General features: G+C 25.4%; 4 protein-coding genes across 4 annotated transcripts, besides 12 other annotated features; all 4 read left to right on the top strand.

Moving 5' to 3' along the window:
- Nucleotides 1-207: 207 nt before the first annotated feature.
- Nucleotides 208-1,363, top strand: TVAGG3_0457940 (uncharacterized protein; the record flags this gene model as incomplete). Its single annotated transcript, XM_001316370.2, has 1 exon — nucleotides 746-1,363. One exon carries the CDS (start codon nucleotides 746-748, stop codon nucleotides 1,361-1,363), a length of 618 nt encoding a protein of 205 aa, XP_001316405.2.
- Nucleotides 1,348-2,094: a mobile genetic element.
- Nucleotides 2,095-3,756: 1,662 nt separating this feature from the next.
- Nucleotides 3,757-3,790: a mobile genetic element.
- A 1,198-nt stretch (nucleotides 3,791-4,988) lies between these two features.
- Nucleotides 4,989-5,026: a mobile genetic element.
- Nucleotides 5,027-8,871: 3,845 nt separating this feature from the next.
- Nucleotides 8,872-9,677: a mobile genetic element.
- Nucleotides 9,678-10,563: a mobile genetic element.
- Nucleotides 10,564-10,978: 415 nt separating this feature from the next.
- Nucleotides 10,979-11,091: a mobile genetic element.
- Nucleotides 11,092-11,505: 414 nt separating this feature from the next.
- Nucleotides 11,506-11,914: a mobile genetic element.
- Nucleotides 11,915-13,095: 1,181 nt separating this feature from the next.
- Nucleotides 13,096-14,172: a mobile genetic element.
- A 1,187-nt stretch (nucleotides 14,173-15,359) lies between these two features.
- Nucleotides 15,360-15,397: a mobile genetic element.
- A 1,175-nt stretch (nucleotides 15,398-16,572) lies between these two features.
- Nucleotides 16,573-16,609: a mobile genetic element.
- Nucleotides 16,610-16,693: 84 nt separating this feature from the next.
- Nucleotides 16,694-17,731: a mobile genetic element.
- A 404-nt stretch (nucleotides 17,732-18,135) lies between these two features.
- On the top strand, nucleotides 18,136-19,112 carry TVAGG3_0457820 (bacterial SH3 domain-like protein; the record flags this gene model as incomplete). The annotated part of the gene is made up of 1 exon (XM_051234920.1): nucleotides 18,149-19,033. The coding sequence occupies one exon, from the start codon at nucleotides 18,149-18,151 to the stop codon at nucleotides 19,031-19,033; it is 885 nt and encodes a 294-aa protein (XP_051092744.1).
- Nucleotides 19,113-19,574: 462 nt separating this feature from the next.
- Nucleotides 19,575-20,614: a mobile genetic element.
- A 1,282-nt stretch (nucleotides 20,615-21,896) lies between these two features.
- Nucleotides 21,897-22,259, top strand: TVAGG3_0457800 (uncharacterized protein; the record flags this gene model as incomplete). Its single annotated transcript, XM_051234919.1, has 1 exon — nucleotides 21,897-22,259. The coding sequence occupies one exon, from the start codon at nucleotides 21,897-21,899 to the stop codon at nucleotides 22,257-22,259; it is 363 nt and encodes a 120-aa protein (XP_051092743.1).
- An 18-nt stretch (nucleotides 22,260-22,277) lies between these two features.
- TVAGG3_0457790 (serine threonine-protein phosphatase family) lies at nucleotides 22,278-22,511 on the top strand (the record flags this gene model as incomplete). The annotated part of the gene is made up of 1 exon (XM_051234918.1): nucleotides 22,278-22,511. One exon carries the CDS (start codon nucleotides 22,278-22,280, stop codon nucleotides 22,509-22,511), a length of 234 nt encoding a protein of 77 aa, XP_051092742.1.
- Nucleotides 22,512-23,229: the final 718 nt, after the last annotated feature.

Raw genomic sequence — 23,229 nt, 5'->3', positions numbered from 1 at the left:
TTCATATGAAGAAACATTTTGTTCTCCATTTGATGCTGAGTCTAAATCTCGATTTTTGATTTTTCTTCTTTCCAAATTTCTTTTTTCCGTGTAGAATTTCGGTTGTTAACATAATGAAATTTAAAGTCATCTATTAAAATAATACATAAAAACCATTAATGATATGAAATAAAATTCAATAGTTTATTTATTTTTGAGAGACTCAGAAAATCATCACAAAATGGCGCCTCGAGAAGAATCTAGTAGTTCTTCTGAAAGCACCGAGAAGCCAAAGCAGATATCAGCGCCGGTCATAAAGCGTTCAAATCTCAATCTCAAATTGAACTTACTCTATGGCGGAGCGATTACAATAACTGTAATTTATTTTCTAGGATTTATCATATATCCATGGTATTCCATGAGAGAGAAATGGAAAGTAAAGTCTAATTACTTCATTTCCAAAAACATTCAACAGAAATCCATCGAAATAAAATCTATTACAGAGGCTTACTTCGCTAAAATCCAAAATGCAGTTATATTAATATCTCGGCTTGTCGTGAACACTAGAATGCTATCGTCGCCAATAGATAGATACACTTGTTTTATCAAATTATTCCACCATTTTCATTCGAGCATAAAACCATTTCCAGTATCAATATCAATACAAGAGGGAAACAAGCGGTATTATACCACAACGTGGAATTCCACAGAAAGAGATTTTAAATTTTATACTTTAGATAACATCAATGAAACGCATTCCACACTCATGCGATATGACTCATACACGTTCAGACGCAATCTCAACATCGAAATGGGCGAATCCGATGGAATTGTCGAAAATTCCAGGTATTTTAAAGAATGCGAAACAGTTAAGAAATGGACTTATGTTGATGAAGGGGAACAAAAATCGCTGATCTATTCAGCATGCATTCCCTCAGCAAACCAAGGCGAAAGCTTTCTAACACAAATAGAAATCAACTTAACCCATTTTAACCAATATTTTGCGACCTACGCCCTCATTAATAAAAGCAAATACACATTTCTCGACCAGTACAAACGAGTAGTTTTTGAGAGTACGAATGGAATGACACAACCAACGAAGGAAGATGCCATTCTTAACTATCCATTAATCGAAGAGCTCTCTGGTGACATATGGGGCCCTATATCCTCTCAACTCAATGTTTCTCAAGAGAATTTTAGTCTTCGGTCATTTCACTACCAAAACCACTTCTACTTCACAATTCTCATTCCTATTAAGATAGAATACGATCAGACGCATTACGTTATACTTTTATGCGATTTTTCAGAGATGATCGCCGATTCTCTCTGGGAAACCACAAAAGTATACTTTGTCTACCTTATGTTTGCTCTGTATCCAGTCTGATGTAGACTTTTTTTGGCTTTTTTACAGATGGCAAAACGGATTTTGGAATTTTTGTCTCTGAGCCTTATATCCTTGAGAAATTCTGTTAATAAAATGAAGGAACGATAAAATCGTTAATTTCATCACAAATCGATCAAATCTCAATGAAATTGTTCGCGCCAAAGTAGTAATATTAATTTTTTTGTAATCGATTCTGAAATGTTTAATTTGTGATGAGCTAAAATTTTCACTCTCTTTCAGAAGGCTGTCCATCTTTCTTGCGTTTTGATATACATTGATTTTGTATGTATTTGAAAATTCTGGGAATTTTTCGGCTATTTCCAGATTTTTTTCGAACGTTGGTTCATCCATTCTTTCTTGGCCCATTTCTGGCCGTATGCAAGATAGTTATTTTTGTATCTATATATCAATTTGTTCTGATACTCTCAAATTGCATAATCTTTCAAATTTTTTTCTGAAACGCCTCATTACATGAACTGCACACGCAATGAAGGAATAACTCTGGAAAAGAGTTGATTAATCGCATTTTCGATTTCTTGTGGCACAATCTGACATAAAATATTTTGGGTTTTACTTTTGCCCAGTTAAAAAAGAATGCCTTGAGACAGAATGTCAATATTTCTGAAGGTGTTTGGATTAAACTCGAAAAATTGAAACATTGGATGCATGTGTATTTGGAAATTTGGCTGATTATCAGTGTAAAACAAACATTTTAAAATTCAAGTAATGAAGAGTGTGGTAGAATTTCGACAAAGTGGAAACTTAACCTAATTTCCAACACATATTTATATATGTATATTTATGTATGTATATTTATATATGTATATTTATATATGTATAATTATATATTAATGTATATTTATTATATATGTATATTTATATATGTAAATCATTTTAATATATGTATATTATTATATATGTATTTTTATATTATGTATATTTATATATGTATATTTATATAATGTATATTTATATATGTATATTTATATATGTATAATTTATATATGTATATTTTATATATGTTATATTTATTATAATATGTATTTTATATTGTTATTTATATATGTATATTTATATATGTATTTTATATATTATATTTATATATGTAATATTTATATATATGTATATTTTATATATGTATATTTATTATGTATATTATATATGTATATTTATATATGTATATTTTATATGTTATATTTATATTATGTATATTTATATATGTATATTTATATATGTATATTTATATATGTAATATTATATACTTATATTTATATATGTAATATTTATATATGTATATTTATATATTTTATATTTATATATGTATATTTAATATATGGTATATTTATATATGTATATTTTATATTGTAATTTATATATGTATGTTTATATAATGTATATTATATATGTATTATTTATATATGTATATTTATATAATGTATATTTATATATGTATATTTATTATGTTATATTTATATTGTATATTTATATATGTATATTTATATAGTATATTTTATATGTATATTTATATATGTTTTATATATTTATATATGTTTTTATATATGTATATTTATATTGTATATTTATATATGTATATTTATATATTATATGTATTTATAGATATTTTAATATTGATATTATGTATATATTATGTATATTTATATATGTATATTTATAATATGTATATTTATATATGTATATTTATATATGTATATTTATATATTATATTATAATGTATATTTATATATGTATATTTAATATGTATATATATGTATATTTATATATGTATATTTATATTGGTATATTTATATATGTATATTTATATTGTATATTTATATATGTATATATTAATATATTATTATTATATGTATTTATATTGTATTATATAGTTGTATATTTATATAGTATATTATTATTATATATATATGTATATTTATATATGTATAATTGTATATTATGTATATTTATATTGTATATTTATTGTATATTTTATATATGTATATTTATATATGTATAATTTATATAATGTATATTTATATATTGTATATATTTATATATGTATATTTATATATGTATATATATGTTATATATTTATATATGTATATTTATATTGTATATTTATATATGTATATATTTGTATATTATATATGTATATTTATATATGTATATTTATATATGTATATTTATATATGTTATATAGTATATTTTATATTATATATATGTATATTTATATATGTATATTATTGTATATTTATATATGTATATTATAGTATATTTTATATATGTATATTTTATATGTAGTATTTATATATGTGGTAGTATTTATATGTGTATATTTATATATGTATATATTTATATATGTATATATTTATATATTATATATATATATGTATTGTTAATAAACAGAATTCATCAAGTGACAGCTCTCAATTTTTTGGACATTTGTAAATTCTAAATTGAATGAGAAAAATGAAATAATACTAAGCATAATACATATTCTAGATTTAATTATAATTAGGAAAAAGTTAGTTTTGAGAGTACTTTTCAATAGGCATATAGAATGAAATCTTCTGAAAAATAATATCACATAAACTCATATTATTTTCTAATATATAACTATTTTATATTAAAAAATCAAAATTTTCAATGGAAAAATTTCTTAAACGAAGGATAAACCAAAATTTACGAATATAATGAGTGGGAATATAATGTTTATCTATCATAAAAACCATATGAAATATCAATTTTTGCTTTTAACGCCCTAATTTTTGACGACAATTAGCAAAAAAATGTTAAATGTTAACACTCAGTCCATTTTGAATATGAAAAATAAAAATTGACTTTGATTAAATGTTTTTATTTTCATGCAATTCTTCTTGCGACCAAAGATTTGAATAAAAGTTCAAAAAATAGATAGCTTAAAAAATAATATACGGTAGTGTTTACTAATAGATGAATAGTATATAAATTCTATTAAAATGGATTTGATCCAAAAAAATATATAAAATTTGAATCATAAATAAAATCGTTTTTAAATTACTTCTTCATTTAAATTATAACAATTATTTTTGTTTTATATTTTTTTTGGATCAAATCCATTTTAATAGAATTTATATACTATTCATCTATTAGTAAACACTACCGTATAATTATTTTTTTTAAGCTATCTTATTTTTTGAAAATTTTATTCAAATCTTTGGTCGCAAGAAGAATTGCATGATAAATAAAAATTTAATCAAAGTCAATTTTATTTTTCATATTCAAATGGATGAGTGTTAACATTTAACATTTTTTGCTAATTGTCGTCAAAAATTAGGCGTAAAGCAAAAATTGTATTTTTTCATATGGTTTTATGATAGATAAACATTATATTCCCACTCATTATATTCGTAAATTTTGAGGTTTATCCTTCGCTTTTAAGATCATTGAATTTGATTTTTATATAAAATAGTTATATATTAGAAATAATATATAGTTTATGTGATATTATTTTTCAGAAGATTTTGTGTTCTTCTTCAAAATTTTATTTTTTTTATTAAAAAAGAATCTTTAACAAATATACATTTATTTAATTAATATTTAAAAACGTGCTCTATCAAAAGTTCCAAAAATTCAATATTTTAGCTTTTCTGAGGTGTCACTTTTGATGAATTTTCTGTTTAAACACATATATTTATATATGTATATATTTATATATGTATATATTATCTATGTATATATATGTATATATGTATATATTATATGTATATATTTATATGTAATTTTATAATATGTATATATTTATATTATGTATATATTTAAATATATGTATATATTTATATATGTATATATTTATATATGTATATTTTATATATGTATATATTTATTATGTATAGTATTATATATGTATATATTTATGATATGTATATTTATATATGTATATATTTATATATGTATATATTTATATATGTATATATTTATATATGTTATATTTAATATATGTATATATTTATATATGTAATATATTTATATATGTATATATTTATATATGTATATATTTTATATATGTATATATTTATATATGTATATATTTATATATGTATATATTTTAATATATGTATATATTTATATATGTATATATTTATATATGTATAAATATTTTATATATGTATATATTTATATATGTATATAATTTATATATGTATATATTTATATATGTAATATATTTTATATATGTATATATTTATATAGTATATTTATATATGTATATATATTTATATATATGTAATATATTTATATATGTATATATTTTATATATGTATATATTTATATATGTTATAATAATTTATATATGTATATATTATATATGTATATATTTATATATGTATAAATATTTATATATGTATATATTTTATATATGTATATTTATATATGTATATATTTTATATATGTATATATTTATATATGTATATATTTATATATGTATATATTTATATATGTAGTAATATTTATATATGTATATTATATATATGTATATATTTTATATTATGTTATTTATAATATGTATATATTTATATATGTATATATTTTATATATGTATATATTTATATATGTATATTATATATGTATTATATTTATATATGTTATTTATATATGTATAGTATTTATATATGTACTATATTTTTATATTTGTATAATATTTATATATGTATATATTTATATATGTATATTATTATATATGTAAATATTTATATATGTATATATTTATATATGTATATATTTATATATGTATATTATTTATATATGTATAATATTGTATATATGTAATATATTTATATATGTATATATTTATAATAATGTTATATTTATATATATGTATATATTATATATATTGTATATATTTTATATATGTATATATTATATATGTTATATATTTATAGTATTATATATTTATATATGTAATATTTTATATATGTATTTTATTATATGTATATATTTATATATGTAATATATTTATTTGTATTATTTATATATGTAGTATATTTATATATGTATATATTTATATTATGTATATATTTATATATGTTATATTTATATATGTATATATTTATATATTGTATATATTTTATATGTATATTTTATATATGTAATATATTTATATATGTAAATATATTTATATATGTTATATTTATATATGTTATATTTATATATGTATATATTTATATATGTATATATTTATATATGTATATATTTATATATGTATATTTTATATTTATGTATATTATTTTATATATGTATATATTTATATATGTATATATTTATATATGTTATATTATATATGTATATTTATATATGTTATATATTTATATATGTAATATATTTATATATGTATATATTTATATATGTATTTTTATTATATGTATATATTTATAATATTGTAAATATTTATATATGTTATATTTATATATGTATATATTTATATATGTATATATTTATATATGTATATATTTATATAATGATATATTTATATGTATATATTTTATTATAATCTGTATATATATTTATATATGTATATAGTTTATATATATGTATATATTTTATATATGTATATATTTATATATGTATATATTTATATATGTATATATTTATATATGTATATATTTTATATATATGTATATATTTATATATGTATATATTTATATATGTATATATTTTATATTGTATATATTTATATTATATTATATATTTTTTTTAAATATTATGTTTATATTTATATATGTTATAATTATTTATATATGTATATATTATATATGTATATATTTATATATTGTATATATTTATATATGTATATATTTATATATTTATATTATATATGATATATTATATATTATATATGTATTATTATTGTATTTTATATATGTATATTTATATTTGTATATATTTATTATGTATATATTTTATATATGTATATATTATATATGTAGTATATTTATATATGTATATATTTATATATGTATATATTTATATATGTATATATTTATAATATGTATATATTTATATATGTATTATATTTATATATGTATATATTTTATATATGTATATATTTATATATGTTATATTTTATATATGTATATATTTATATATGTATATATTTATTATGTATATATTTAATATATGTATATATTTATATATGTATATATTTAATATATGTATATATTTATATGTATAATATTGTATATATGTATATATTTTATTATATGTATATTTATATATGTATATATTTATATATGTATATAATTTATATATGTATATATTTATATATGTATATATTTATATGTATTATTTATATATGTATATATTTATATATGTATATATTATATATGTATATTTTATATGTTATATTTATATATGTTATATTTATATATGTATATTTATATATGTATATATTTTATATATGTATATTTATATATGTATATTATATATGTATATTTATATATGTTATTTATATATGTATATTTATATATGTATATTTATATATGTATATTTATATATGTTATATTGTATTATGTATATATTTATATATGTAATATATTTTATATATGTATATATTTATATATGTTATTTTTATATATGTTATATTTATATATGTATATATTTATATATGTATATATTTATATATGTATATATTTATATTATGTATATATTTATATTGTATATATTTATATATATGTTATATATATATGTATTATTATTATTTATGTATATTTATTTAAAAAATTAAAAATAATATAATTATTAATTTATTTATATTTTAAATTTCATACTGATCTTCGATTCCAATTTGTGAATTGATATCATTAACAATTGAATTTCGGTGCACCCCTATGAAGGCGCTGCGGACCGAAACACCACTAGTAAGATTGTGTATTAGCAACTGCTTCATGCTGTGTTGAGTAAGCTTCGATGTCTTTGTAGGATAGCTTTCTGAGAGCGAAACAAGAATAGTGTTGAAAAAAAAATTTTGAAAAGCTGAGAGACTGTGCAAGAGCCAACGACAAAACACTACCAGTAAGATACAGCAGTAGTAGCTGCGTCATGCTGCATTGAGTATTTTTTGAATAATTTGAAGTAGTGGTTTTTTGAAATCAGCACCCCTATGAGAGCGCTGGCGACCGACAACCACTAGTAAGATTGTGTATTAGAAACTGCTTCATGCTGTGTTGAGTAAGCTTCGATATCTTTATCAGACCACCTTAATTAACCACTCACATTCTCACTGTGGTCCATCTAAAATTTGTAAACTTATTGACATAAAATTATATTATATGCAGGATCCCACCTATTACTTAATCTTTTTGGAATAAATGTTTTATAATATTTATCGATTGATTGTAATTTTTTGTATAAAAAAAGTTTTTTATTTATATTAAAAATATATTCGGTTAATGATATTATCTTATAATTTGTAAATAAATCTAGTAATAAAATAACTTTAATAGTTGGTGTCACTTTTTCGAAATTCTGGTTTTTTCATTGAAAATTGGGAATGCATGTGTATTTGGAAATTTGGCTGATATCATGTAAAACAACATTTTAAATTCAAGTAATGAATGGGTTGCATCAATAAAATGCTCTTTCACAATTTTGATTATGTCCAGAAATTTGAAAGAAGCATAATAAAATTAATTTCTTTGGTTTGTTGTAATTATCAACATCGAAATAAATTAAATCTTTTGGTGACTCTTGTTCTTTGATACCCTTAAATAATTGAGTTGACTTGAATTGATTATCATCGTACTTTTGAATACCTTTGATCTTTTTATTTCCTTTTTCCTGAATTGTTTTCATTTGATCTGAAGATGCATTCAAAAAAGATGGCCTGTTAAGTGGATCATCCAGATCAAGTTTTTTGTCGCATTCAATTTGAGCCATTTTCGGATCACCCCCTCGTTTTATAAAATTAATAAGTACCCGAGGATAGCATTGTGATAATGTGTGTATTTCTTTGTCTCATCTTTGATTTGATTGTGATTATGTGTTCCATTATATTCTGTTGGATATATTCTTCATCATCTTTTAGAAATGAGATACATGCTTCACATTTATCTGCACTGTACCTGAATTTTAATTTTGTTCCCCCTAAATTTGGATTTTTTTTAATTGATATGGACAACCTGCATGGCATTTGTTATCAATGACAGCTTTCATAGCATCTATATAAGATAGCCTTTCTTTAAGTTCGCATGGTGCATCGATATGCATCAAAAAAAATGAAATGAAATTTCAATATCAAAAAAAGCACAAAATTTGAAAAAAATTCCACAATATCGGTTTCTGAGGGAACAGGACAAATTTGCCACACGGCACTTTTTTAAAAAAATTTAATGGAGCGGAGCGATACTCTGCTGCAGGAGCCCCAAGGCTCCCAATCATTACGAAAGGGAGCCTCAGGGCTCCTGAGAATCCATCAGCAGAGGCCTTTTCATTTGGCCTCTGCTGATCAAAGATTCGGCGAAAGCCATTCTTCGTCTCAGGAGCCCCAAGGCTCCCAATCATTACGAAAGGGAGCCTCAGGGCTCCTGAGAAACCTCTTTGAGAAGGTTTTCTTAAAGAAAACCTTCTCAAAGATGATTGTCAGCATTCACTCAAAATCTACCAAGAGTTTCAAAGTTTCAAATCTATCTGAAATGAAGCTTTGAATTCTCTTGTATATCTAATTGTAGAGGTACCTTTTCAAAATGTCTTCTATTGATTAAATTTAATCAGTAAAATCATTTTGAAAAGGTACATCTCTATAATTGCTATTGGCATTCACTCTTGGAACCTTGGAGCTCTTTGTGTAGTGCATGAAAACTCCAAGATTCTAGCATAAAACATATATCATAGACATAATTTCTTCAAATATAATTTAAGGTTTTTTTCAAAATTAGAAAAATGTAATTTAAGGTTATTGAAAAGTGACACCTGGCAAATTTGTCCCGCACTCGGTTTCTGAAAGAAAATGGCCTCTTAAACTTTGTGCATATATTCATCTATAAGACACATTGTATCCATATATTATTTAGCCAACACAACTTATCTGGTATCGAGAAAATTCAAAAAAAGCACAAAAATTTGAAAATTGCTCGTTCTACATTCAAAATAAATTTCATTAATTTTTACGTACATATTAAGGTACTTATCTTCTACATATATAATCTTCATTAGATATATACATGATAAATTGTTGCATGCTAAGATCAGTCATAATGTAAACCTCTCAATTTTATTGTCGTGGGAAGTATCTCAATTCTTCAAAAAATTGAAAAACTATTTAATTTTAAAAATATAATACTTTTAATTAGTTAATTAATTGGAGATATTTTTAAAAAATCACTTTTGATATACTTTTGAGAACTTTTATTAAAAAAAATATATTCAAAAATATCCAGGATATCAAGAGGGAATTGTTCCTTATGAGGTATATAGTTATGATGTATAACCTCATAAGGAACAATTCCCTCCTTAAAATGAGAAAACTTGTTCGAAATTGTTTTACTCATTTCGAACAAGTTTTCTCGTTTTTAATAGGAAACTAAAGGCTATGAGGCACTGATTATATATTAGTGCCTCATAGCCTTTAGTTCCTAATAGATAGCTGGGGAACTTTCTCCAAATGATAAGTTATTCAGAGAAAGTTTCCCAGCTATCAAGAGGGAATTGTTCCTTATGAGGTATATAGTTATGATGTATACCTCATAAGGAACAATTCCCTCCTTAAAATCGTAGACATTTTTTACTTATTAATCAACCATTCAAAATCATATTCCTCTGAAAAGTTATTTTATTAAAAATTTAGAATTTTAATAAATATAGAGTTTGAATTTCATACAATACCTATATATTTCAATAATGGAATTTGAAAACATTCTCAAAAGTTCTCAGAAAACCTTTTTTTCATTAATTTTAAGAAATCTGAGTATTAAATTAAGTGATATATTCGTTTGACACTACTTTTTTTTAAATTCAAAAAATTATATGTGCTTCTTAAAATGACTCAAAAAATTTTATTATAAATAATATATAATATTAAAAATTCCACAAAATTTTTTACTTTACATAATCGTACTTCCTCGAGATTAATTTCCACTCAATTTCTATTGTTGACCGAACTTAGCATGCAACAAAAATAAAATTCATAAAACATTAAAAATCAAAAATTTAGATGAACCTTGGCAATTAAACTTTATTAAATAATAGTTGTTTATAATTATATTATATTATCATTTAATATTATTTTGATAATGAAGATTTTATTTTGCAATAATATAAACGAAAATTTTTTTACCTTATGAACTTTTGATGGAAATATGCAATTTTAAAATATAAAGAAAGCCGCGAGCGAATCGAGCGGCTTAGGTCTAAGATTTTGATTCAAATCTTTGCTTATATTCCTTAATTCTTTATGAAACTCGCAACAGTTCCATAAAAATTTTTAAATTCTAAACTGTCGAAATTACCGATCGGTAATCACACCCTTCATGGGTGTGTCACTTTTTACAGGCGTGTCACTTTTAGCTAAAATTACCCCTACTCAATTCTACACCACTCAAGTTGGGAATTTTCTTGTTTATAAAAATTAATTTTAATATTTGTTTATTTAGTGAAGGTGAAGTGGTTGGTGGCTTTATAAATATTATTTAAGGTTAAGTTGGTGTTTGTGTTGTGTTGTAAAAATATACGTTAACGGTTTTGTAAAGTGTCAAATTCACATATAAATGGGGTAAGGAGGCGCGCAGTGCCTCAGTACACATGATATGTATATTAATTAAAGATCAAGTAGATCTTGAAAGGCGCCCCTATTTTCTGAACCGTTGTCGGTCCAGAAACAATAAGTGGCGCCAAATTCAATGAAGGCGGAAGCCGCAACGTTCGCTGTCGTCGCTGCCAGCATATCTGGTATTTGTATACACGCTAGGACTTTGCGGCTAAAATCGTCGATTATGCCATAAATATACTGGCCACGAACACCCTAAAATATGAACATCTGCGTGCCAGATAAGATTGGGTGAAAGCGCCCAATATCTTACTGCTGTTTCTGGCCCGGCATGCTCTAATCGCGTCTTGGTGAAATGATTTTCTTTGAAGTATCTGCGTACTTCTCTATAAGATACATCAATTTGTTGTAATTTCAAACGTTTCCATTGTTTTGTTTGACCACAGGGAAAGGCCCAGTGGTCATGTATCACAGCAAGAGCTTTGATTTGGTCGTAGGGATTGACCCTACGACCTTTCTTGCCTTTAGGCAATGGGATATTCTGTAAGCTAAATTGATTTTGTAAAAAAGATTTTGAAACATCTAAATATTTGAAATCATTTGATTGAAGGGTTGGGGCGATGGGAACATGGGTGCAAGCTTCTTCCCATGTCATTTTACCTTCTTCAATCTGATTGGAAATACCAATTAGGTAAATTCGATCGACATACCCTTTGTAAGGATTCATTCTAATGAAGTACGTTAACAATCAAAATATTCTATAAGTGTCTAGTATGGAATTCAAAAGAATAAAGAAAATGGTAACGTAAATAAACGTATTATGAAATAATTTATAATTAAAATGAAAAAAAGAAAAAATAATAAGTAAAGTGACTGGAAATGAACCTTGAATTAATTCAATCTGATCTCACAAAATATTTTAAATTACAAACTTTGTAGTTTGAATAGATAATTAGTATTAAACTCAAATAACTAGTTTCTTTTTGAATAGAAATTATTTGAGTGGGGGACAAACTCGCCCATTGTCACTTTTTCATTAACCTTAAACTTGTAATTTTCATTATTTTTAATTAACCTTATTTCTTTCCCAATTCCTGATTTATTTTATTCACTTACTATTAAAAGTCACATTTTAATAAAATATAATAATTTATTTATAGCATTTTTTACTATACTGTAATAAAAAATTAATTATAATAAATTAAATGTTTATTAAATCAAATGTTTTCTTTGCAATAATATTTTTAATGTTGAGTAAACAATGTTGGGATCAAGTGTATCATTTTTCAGACCTTTCTGAACAGCTTCAAGCATACTGATGCATTCAACTTTTTTAAATTGTGTCATTTCTTCGAAATCTCTTGTGACTTTTTTGATAACTTTAACACTTCTCTCTGAATCCAGACCTTTAATTTGCAACTTAATCAGGAATGAAGGAACAACACTGGAATATAACTCGATGACAAGTTCATCGAGTCGAAGATTTGGTTGTACACCACTTGTATGTGCCGGATACCATTGTGTCAAATTTTTTCTGAAATTAACTTTAAAAGTACTAAGTAAGATCATGAGATATAGCAATATATGTTTAAACCAACTTATATTTTGGTTGTACACCACTTGTATGTGCCGGATACCATTGTGTCAAATTTTTTCTGAAATTAACTTTAAAAGTACTAAGTAAGATCATGAGATATAGCAATATATGTTTAAACCAACTTATATTTTGGTTGTACACCACTTGTATGTGCCGGAATACCATTGTGTCAAATTTTTTCTGAAATTAACTTTAAAAGTACTAAGTAAGATCATGAGATATAGCAATATATGTTTAAACCAACTTATATTTTGGTTGTACACCACTTGTATGTGCCGGATACCATTGTGTCAAATTTTTTCTGAAATTAACTTTAAAAGTACTAAGTAAGATCATTTATTTTTGCATAATATAATGCCAATATGGTTTCTTTTGATTTTATTTCATTTATAAGCAAATCAGATTTACCCAAAAACTCCACTCCATAAGCGTTCATTTGCTAAATTAAAAAGTGACAATGGGCTAGTCTGTCCCTTTCTCAAATTATTTGAATTTATTCAATTTTGTGAATTTTCCTTCAAAAATCAAGTTTAAATATCTTATTTGCCATATAATTATAAATACAATGAAACATATTCGAAATTGAAAAGAATGACTTTTTCTGTTCTTTCAATCATTCAATTTGAATTTTGCAATATTGTATTTCTCATTAAATAGCTATTAAAAACAACAAGCAATTTAACTTACATTCAAATTTATTTGTGTTATATTCAATCTTCTCAAAACTTATAATTTTCGGCTATAGCATGATTATATGCTATATAATATAATAAACCTATAATAGTATCATTCTTTCAATTATTTGAAGAGAAAACCGAAAAAATCTATTTTCGGTCTATAACAAATTCAATTTCTTATGAGGATGTTTTATTGTCGTCTGGAAAAAGTGACAAAATTATTATTGTCGTCTAAAAAGGTGACAAATTATTATTGTCGTCTGGAAAAGTGACAAAATTATCATTGTCGTCTAAAAAATAGATTTTTCAAGCATGTTTCGGTACCTAAATAAAGGAAGAACATCAATTCCATCTATGTATATAGTATGCAAACACGCATGATATATGGAGTAGCTCTTTATCTGGCTAAAAATCCTATTATTTGAAAATTCGCATTGTCGTCTAAAACCGCCAGACGACAATAATAATACCCCATTTCTTATTATCATTGCATTTTTTTTACTTGGATAATGAATTGTTTATAAACTTTATAGAAATAATATTAAAGATTTAATTCAAATCTTCTGATTTTTATATCTTTTTTTTTTATTAATCTTAAAGCAAAATGAATAGAACATTGTAAAATGATCTTTATGCCTGAATGTGTCAAGAAATTAATCAGATCTTCGAGTTTATTTAATAAAAAAATAAAAAATAAGGTATTTTGGGATTTTTTTGCATGTATCTTAATTCTGGAGATTTCTCAAATATAATAAGTACATTTAACTTATTATAAATATAAATATTTTTTTGAAATAATTATTTTTCCATCTAAAATACATAGGTGAGTCCTTAATGAACTTGTTTGATATTGTTTATGACAGTGTTTACAAAAATAGAATTTATAAAGAGTTTGATGGTATGAGATATTGTTCTCCAAATGTCAAAATAAAAACGGATTTGAGTTCTCAAATGATGAAAAAACCGGCGATCATACTTCGTTAAATCATCTGTTGTAAACAGAAATTCATCAAAAGTGACACCTCAGAAAAGCTAAAATATTGAATTTTTGGAACTTTTGATAGAGCACGTTTTTAAATATTAATTAAAGTAAATGTATATTTTGTAAAGATTCTTTTTAATAAAAAAAATAAAATTTTGAAGAAGAACACAAAATCTTCTGAAAAATAATATCACATAAACTCATATTATTTTCTAATATATAACTATTTTATATAAAAATCAAATTCAATGATCTTAAAAGCGAAGGATAAACCTCAAAATTTACGAATATAATGAGTGGGAATAAATGCTTATCTATCATAAAACCATATGAAATATCAATTTTTGCTTTACGCCTAATTTTTGACGACAATTAGCAAAAAATGTTAAATGTTAACACTCAGTCCATTTGAATATGAAAAATAAAATTGACTTTGATTAAATGTTTTATTTATCATGCAATTCTTCTTGCGACCAAAGATTTGAATAAAATTTCAAAAAATAAGATAGCTTAAAAAATAATATACGGTAGTGTTTACTAATAGATGAATAGTATATAAATTCTATTAAAATGGATTTGATTCAAAAAAATATAAAACCAAAAATAATTGTTATAATTTAAATGAAGAAGTAATTTAAAACGATTTTATTTATGATCAATTTTTATATATTTTTTGGATCAAATCCATTTTAATAGAATTTATATACTATTCATCTATTAGTAAACACTACCGTATATTATTTTTTAAGCTATCTTATTTTTTGAAATTTTATTCAAATCTTTGGTCGCAAGAAGAATTGCATGATAAATAAAAACATTTAATCAAAGTCAATTTTATTTTTCATATTCAAATGGACTGAGTGTTAACATTTAACATTTTTTGCTAATTGTCGTCAAAAATTAGGCGTAAAGTAAAAAATTGATATTTCATATGGTTTTATGATAGATAAGCATTATATTCCCACTCATTATATTCGTAAATTTGAGGTTTATCCTTCGCTTTTAAGATCATTGAATTTGATTTTTATATAAAATAGTTATATATTAGAAAATAATATGAGTTTATGTGATATTATTTTTCAGAAGATTTCATTCTATATGCCTATGAAAAGTACTCTCAAAACTAACTTTTCCTAATTATAATTAAATCTAGAATATTGTATTATGCTTAGTATTATTTCATTTTTCTCATTCAATTTAGAATTTACAAATGTCAAAAAATTGAGAGCTGTCACTTTTGATGAATTTCTGTTTATTACACATCAATTTGATTTAACAAAAATTTTAACAAATATATAATTAGAATATTTACACGAAGTCTTGTAAAAACTCGGATCTTTAAGGGTGCACACGAGAGAATCATGTAAACTTCAGAATTTAGAACCTTATTTTTAGACATTATCTTGGCTACCTATTTAGGCTCGAAAAGCAAAAAATATCAAAAAATACAACTTGACTCCATTATGACCCTTTCATGGAGTAGTTTTTATCCGCTAGTATTTTCCCTTTGAATCTCTTTACAATTCGAAATCAAATTCAAAACTCAGTAGAAGAAAGGAAGAATCGACTTACTACGGTTGTAATACGAATAAATACATATATTTAATTATTTTTATTTACATAATAATTGTTTGAAGCTCATATTCCATCAAATTTTTAAATAAAAACATTAAAATGTTGAAAATGTTCATATATTTTAATAGGGTTTTGGCACTTTATTAAGGAATTACTACATACATAGTCGAACTGAACTTGATATTTTGAAATTTAAATTATTTATCAAAATTAAAATTTAACTTGAAATTTATAATTATTTAGTCATATTTTGCATAATTCTAAGTAGATTTTGTAAAAAATCAAGAAAGAAAAATTTTAACGTGCTTTATTTTTTCTTTTTTATAATAATACATATTATTATATAATTAACATATTCATAATGTTTCACCCTTTCAAAAATATAATCCTCCTCCTCTCAAATAAACGTACATACGGGTGGCCTCTTTTTTCAAAAAATTAAAATTTGAAATTTTGGGCTCAAATATTAGAGATTTTTTCAACCTTCAACGATATATGTTGTCTATATCAGACCTCCTTTCTTTTTGATACTTAACATTGTTCCTAAATTTAGCCGTTAAGGCTGTTCTGAAAATATTTTTTTTCGAAAAAATTCGAAAAAAATTCTTAAAATTCAAAAATCCCTTAATTCCCGAGGATTTTGGAAAAAAGTTTTTACATGAACATGTGTATATTATATGAAGTATATTGATAAGGTAAAAATCAAATTTTATTGCATATTCATCGAGAAAATAAACTAACGAATCCCTCAAAATTGAGAGGGTAATCCTCCTCCTCTCAAATAAACGTACATACGGGTGCACCCTTAATCAAATGCAAAACCGTAATTTTCAATTCCTACAATTTTATTTTCGTTATGAGATTATGAAAAATTTCGTATTGTGGAATGATTGGAAAATTTTGTTTTGATCAGATATAATTTGAATTTGTCAGATATATCAATTCTTAAGTAACCATCATAGATCTATAATATTAAATATCGGTTCGATCGTCAGATTGTCAAATCAATTAATCGAATTAGAAAAATTTCGGTTATTAATTCTCAAAATCATATATCTAATCTCTGAGTTAAATACGTAATATTTTACTTTAACCGCTATTCACAATTTTTATTGAATGATCTCTATAATTCATCGTATAAATTAATGACAATATATAATTATAAACTATCACTTGATCTTACTGACAAATTTCGGTTTGACGTCAGATCTGAATCAAAAAAATGTTTGCTCTTCTTTTGGGCTGTGCTGTCTCTAGGCGCTCCTACAGACATCACATGATTCATTCTCCATATCATTATGCTGAAGCTAATGGCGCTGGCACAGGTGTCGTCTCTGCAGGCGGCGTCGGACTTAACATCAGAAGCGGACCAGGTACAAACAACCCAGTTATTGGCCCCGCAGCTGATGGCTCTACATTATCAGTTACAGGATACTCAAACAACTGGTGGCAAGTCAATTTCAACGGCAGAACAGGATATTGCTCTGCTGATTACTTAATCGTTAATGGTCAAGTCAATTCTAACATCGGTGTCAACATCCGTGCTGGTCCAGGCACAAACTACGGTCGTGTTGGTGGCCTCGGCAATGGCGCCGGCATCAAGATCAAGGGAATTTCCAGCAACTGGTTCAAGATTGACCAGGGTTGGGTTTGCGCAGACTACATCAACTTAGTTTCCGGACCAGCTCCAGGCCCAGCTCCAGGACCATCCGGTCAAGTTATCCGCCAAGGCGATCCAAGATTCAATGCCAACATCAGACGATGGGGCTGCGGTTTCATGTCACTCTGCTGGCTCGGTGGCGTCAACAGCATCGACGGATGCAACGCTAACTACAACAGAGCCATTGCTAATGGCTGGATGAGAAGCGATTGCTACATTCTCAGCTGGGAAGCCATCAAGCCACTCACAGGTGCCAGAACATACCGTTATGGTGGCCGTGGTGCAGGTGCTGCTGGCAATGAGAAGGAAATTCTCCAATGCCAGAATGCCAGAACATCAATGCACTTTGTCGTCGGCAACAAGGCTGGTGGTATCGAATACGATCCAGCTTACGTAGGCTCCGTCGCTTACAACGATCACGTTTCTAAGCGCTTCTACGGTTACTAAATCAATTAAAGTGGACAACTTCTCTGCTTCGCTACTATCTAGTAACATAACTTACCTTTTTAAAGTGAACAGATTGCGTATTTTTATTTAAGATTTTTTTTCCTGTGTTTTATGCTTTTATTAATAGTTTCAGATCACTAATTTGCGTCTAATTTATCAAGTTTCAGAGCGAAACTCGTTTTATGTTCAAAATTTCTTAATCATATCAAAAACGATATGTTTTTATGAGGGATATATTCCGTAATATTCAATTTGTATATATTCCTTATTCGTTTGTGCATTCCGCAACAACAAATATTAGTTTACGATCAATTCCTTCATCGTAAATTATATTTCATGCTTTCAGACTTATCTATTTATTTGTGACAATAAAATTTACCTATTTCTCGTAGCGAAATTATGAATTTTGCAAGATAATTGATGTTTATCAAAGGATCTTAGATTTACAAGATATTTCGAGCAAGATCTACTGTTACAAGATCACTCTGCTGAAATGTTATATGCATTTGATTTACTTTATTTCAATATCAAAGATTTTTAAGGGTGCACCCGCATGTACGTTTATTTGAGAGGAGGAGGATTACCCTCTCAATTTTGAAAGCTTCGTTAACTTAATATCTCGATGAATATTGGATTAAAATTGAATTTGCCCATACCAATATATCTGATACAATATCCTTAAGTTTTACTAAAAAGAATTTTTTAAAATCCCTGCAGATTCGGGGATTTTTAAATTTTTTGATTTTTTTCGAAAATTTTTCGAAAAAAAAATATTTTCAGAAGAGCCCTAACGGCTAAGTTTTATGTTTAATGTTGAGTATCAAAAAGAATGGGCATCTGATATAGCCATCATATATCCCAGAAGAAAATAAAAATTCTGACTTTTTAAGCATAAAAAATGAAATTTTATTTTTTGCAAAAAACAGGCCACCCGGATGTACGTTTATTTGAGAGGGGGAGAATGAAATTTTTGAAAGCACTAAAATTTGTAAATATGCTAGTTATATAATAATATGCATTATTTTAAAAAATAAAAATTAAAGCACGTTAAAATCTTTTTTGATGAATTTTTACAAAAGCTACTCAGGATAATGCAAGATATGAGTAGTTAAACATAAATTTCAAATCAGATTTTACTTATAATAAATATTTTAAATTTCCGAAAATTAAGTTCAGATCGACTCTATACGTAGTAAATACTAAATAAGGTGCCAAAAACCTATTAAACAGTACCAAAACTATCAAGATTGTAATGTTTTTGAAGAAAAATTTATAGAATTATGGACTTCAAACAGATATTATGTAAATAAAAATAATATAATGAATTTATTTATTCGTATAATAGCAGTAATAAGTCGATTATTCACTTCTACTTCTGAGATTTGAATTTAATTTCGACAGAAAAAGAGATTCAAGAGGAAAATACTAGGGGATACAAACAGCCACCATGACAGAATTATTATGGAGCCAAGTTGTATTTTTTGATATTTTTAGAGTTTTCCTACCTATTTAGGTACCAAGTTATTGCTTAAAAATTAAGGTTCTTAATTCTAAAGTTTACATGATCCTCCCGGGCGCACCCTTAAAATCATTGAAAGTTTAGTGCTTTAATCAGTTTGTGATATTTTAGCTATTTAACAATAGAACTCAGGTCAGGTAAGTGGGGCTTCCAGGCGCGTTGCGCCCTCTAGCCCATAAGAAATTTTGCCCAAGACCCAAGAGGAGGACCGAACCCCAGCCGACCAGCCGGTGACAAAACCAAAACCGTTGTTATTTACATCATATTAATGGTGTCACTTTTTAAAATGTCACTTTTGTGTCACTTTTCACAAATTATATATGTTTTCATGTTTTGTCACTTTTCTATCACTTTTCGGGTAAAAACAGTTTTATTATTATATATAAATGAATTTTACAAAACCGCTGTTACCGTTCTTTGGAAATAAGAGTAGATGTAAAGATATTATATTGAGAGAACTTAAGAAACTACCGAATGGTCTAACATTTGTAGATTTGTTCGGCGGAAGTTTCTATATATCCCATTTATGTCATACCGTATTTCCTGACTCAAAGATTATATGCAATGACTTCGACAACTATATGGACCGTCTCAAACATATTCCAGACACAAATAATATATTGAAAGAGTTAAAAGAAAAGATACCTATAGGTAAGATGGAACGTATACCATTAGATAAGAAAAATATTGTGAGAGAGGTTTTGAAAAAAGCAGAATATATAGACTGGGATAGTATATCTGCTAGACTATTATATAGTGGTGCTATAAGAGTTCATGACATTGAAACACTTATGTCAAAAGTTTTATATCTTAACTATACAAATGTTTTCAAAGAGGACATAGAAAAATATATTGAGGGTATAGAGTTTGTGAGATGTCATTGGACAGAGTTGTATGAAAAATATAAAGACAAGGAAAATGTTTTCTTTATAGTGGACCCGCCGTTCTATAACACATGGGATTTTCAATACCAAGTAGACTGGACTTTGAGAGACTCTTTAGAAACTTTAGACGTTATACATAACCATCCATGCTTTTACTTTACATCCGATAAAAGTGGTTTGGAAACCGTTATGAGATGGTTAGAGGACATACATGACTATGAGTTTATATATGACAAGATAGAATATGAGAGAGGTCCTATAAACCGGAGAAAGTGTCACAATAAAGAAATTTTATTAGTAAGTAAATGTGGTTTGAAATAGGACTACTTGTTTTAGGTTTTTTCCATTGTGTCATTTATTTATTTGACGTGGCAGAAAAGTACAGAGAATATGAAGATGAACCAATGCCTGCAAATGTTCAGCATATGTACTCGTAAGAGATATTTTTATCTAATATTAAATGGACGCACAGAACTTAGCGAATGCACAGCAACCTGGACAACCAAACCCAGAGAATATTCCAAATGAAGTTAGAATACAAACTGCAATGGCAAACTATGGTCAAGTGCCAACAGATGTACAAATGCAAACTGCCATGTCAAATGACGCTGCGTTAGGTTTGCCACCATGGTATGCAAATATGAGATGGAAAGAGTTTTATACAAACCCTGAAGTGGGATATAAACAACTTTATGCAGATGACGCGAACACAGGAGTTGACCCAGAATATGTTTTCTACCAGAGGAGAAACAGAATGTATGAGCTCCAGTTAAAGAATGCTATGGAACTCAACAGGAAACGTAAGAGACTAGGCGGACATTAGATTTTTACATATAGTAAAATGGGTTTCTTCAGTAAGATAGGAAACTTCTTTCGAAATGTTGGAAGAGGTATATGGAATGGAATAAAATCTGTCGGAAGAGGAGTATGGAACAGTGTCAAAAATATTGGTAAAAGAGTAGGTCAGTTTGTTGGTATTATACCTAAAGACCCTGAACCAGAAGAACAAGCTCCTGTAATACAACAGCCTGAACCTGCACCACAGTCAAGTTGGCAACCACAACCGGTATATTAAAAAGTTATATTTTTATCGTTCGATAGTAGTTGTATATGAAACTAAGTTCTAAGTAAAACGCATGGTATAATGGAATTATTCTTTTTCTTCCATCTGTAGTAAACCATACTTGAAAGTCTGAAATACTTCCACTTGGTGGTTCGTATAACTTTGTATGTTTTTCGTAAAAGTCATTTGCCAAGCATAAAAAGAGTTTTGGGCGCCAGAAAATGAAGCATGAACAATAATAGCATCTTGGTCGAAAACATCTTTAAATAAATATGGTTCATCTCTTGCATATCGACTGTAGATATTTGCTAAAGGAGGTTCAACTTTCTGATTTAACATTCTTTGCAAATAATACCATGACATTGCAGTGAATTCTGTATATATTTGTTCGTCTTTATTTGGATTGTCTTCGTAGATTTGAAATGACACTTGTGAATTTTGTTTGTCATATACAATTCTCACATAAAGTGTGCTATCGGTATTCGCATATTCATCAGCATATTTTGCATAACATGAATTTATTTTATCTTCTATATTTTTTAATGCAGTCTGTAGAGAAGATGAGAGGTCAACTTGTATTAGCTCAATTTCTTCCCACATTTTTCGTTGCCCTTCAGATGTATAATCTATATGAAACCTTACAATAAATGGGAAACCATGTATGGCTTCTGAAATGAACTTCATTCTACGAAAGCCAATAGCTTTTGTGACAGATGGGTCTCTTAACCAT

Source organism: Trichomonas vaginalis, chromosome II (genome assembly GCF_026262505.1).
Source record: "Trichomonas vaginalis G3 chromosome II, whole genome shotgun sequence".
In the NCBI taxonomy this organism is placed as follows: Eukaryota; Parabasalia; order Trichomonadida; family Trichomonadidae; genus Trichomonas; species Trichomonas vaginalis.
This window is presented reverse-complemented; position numbering and strand designations above follow the sequence as displayed.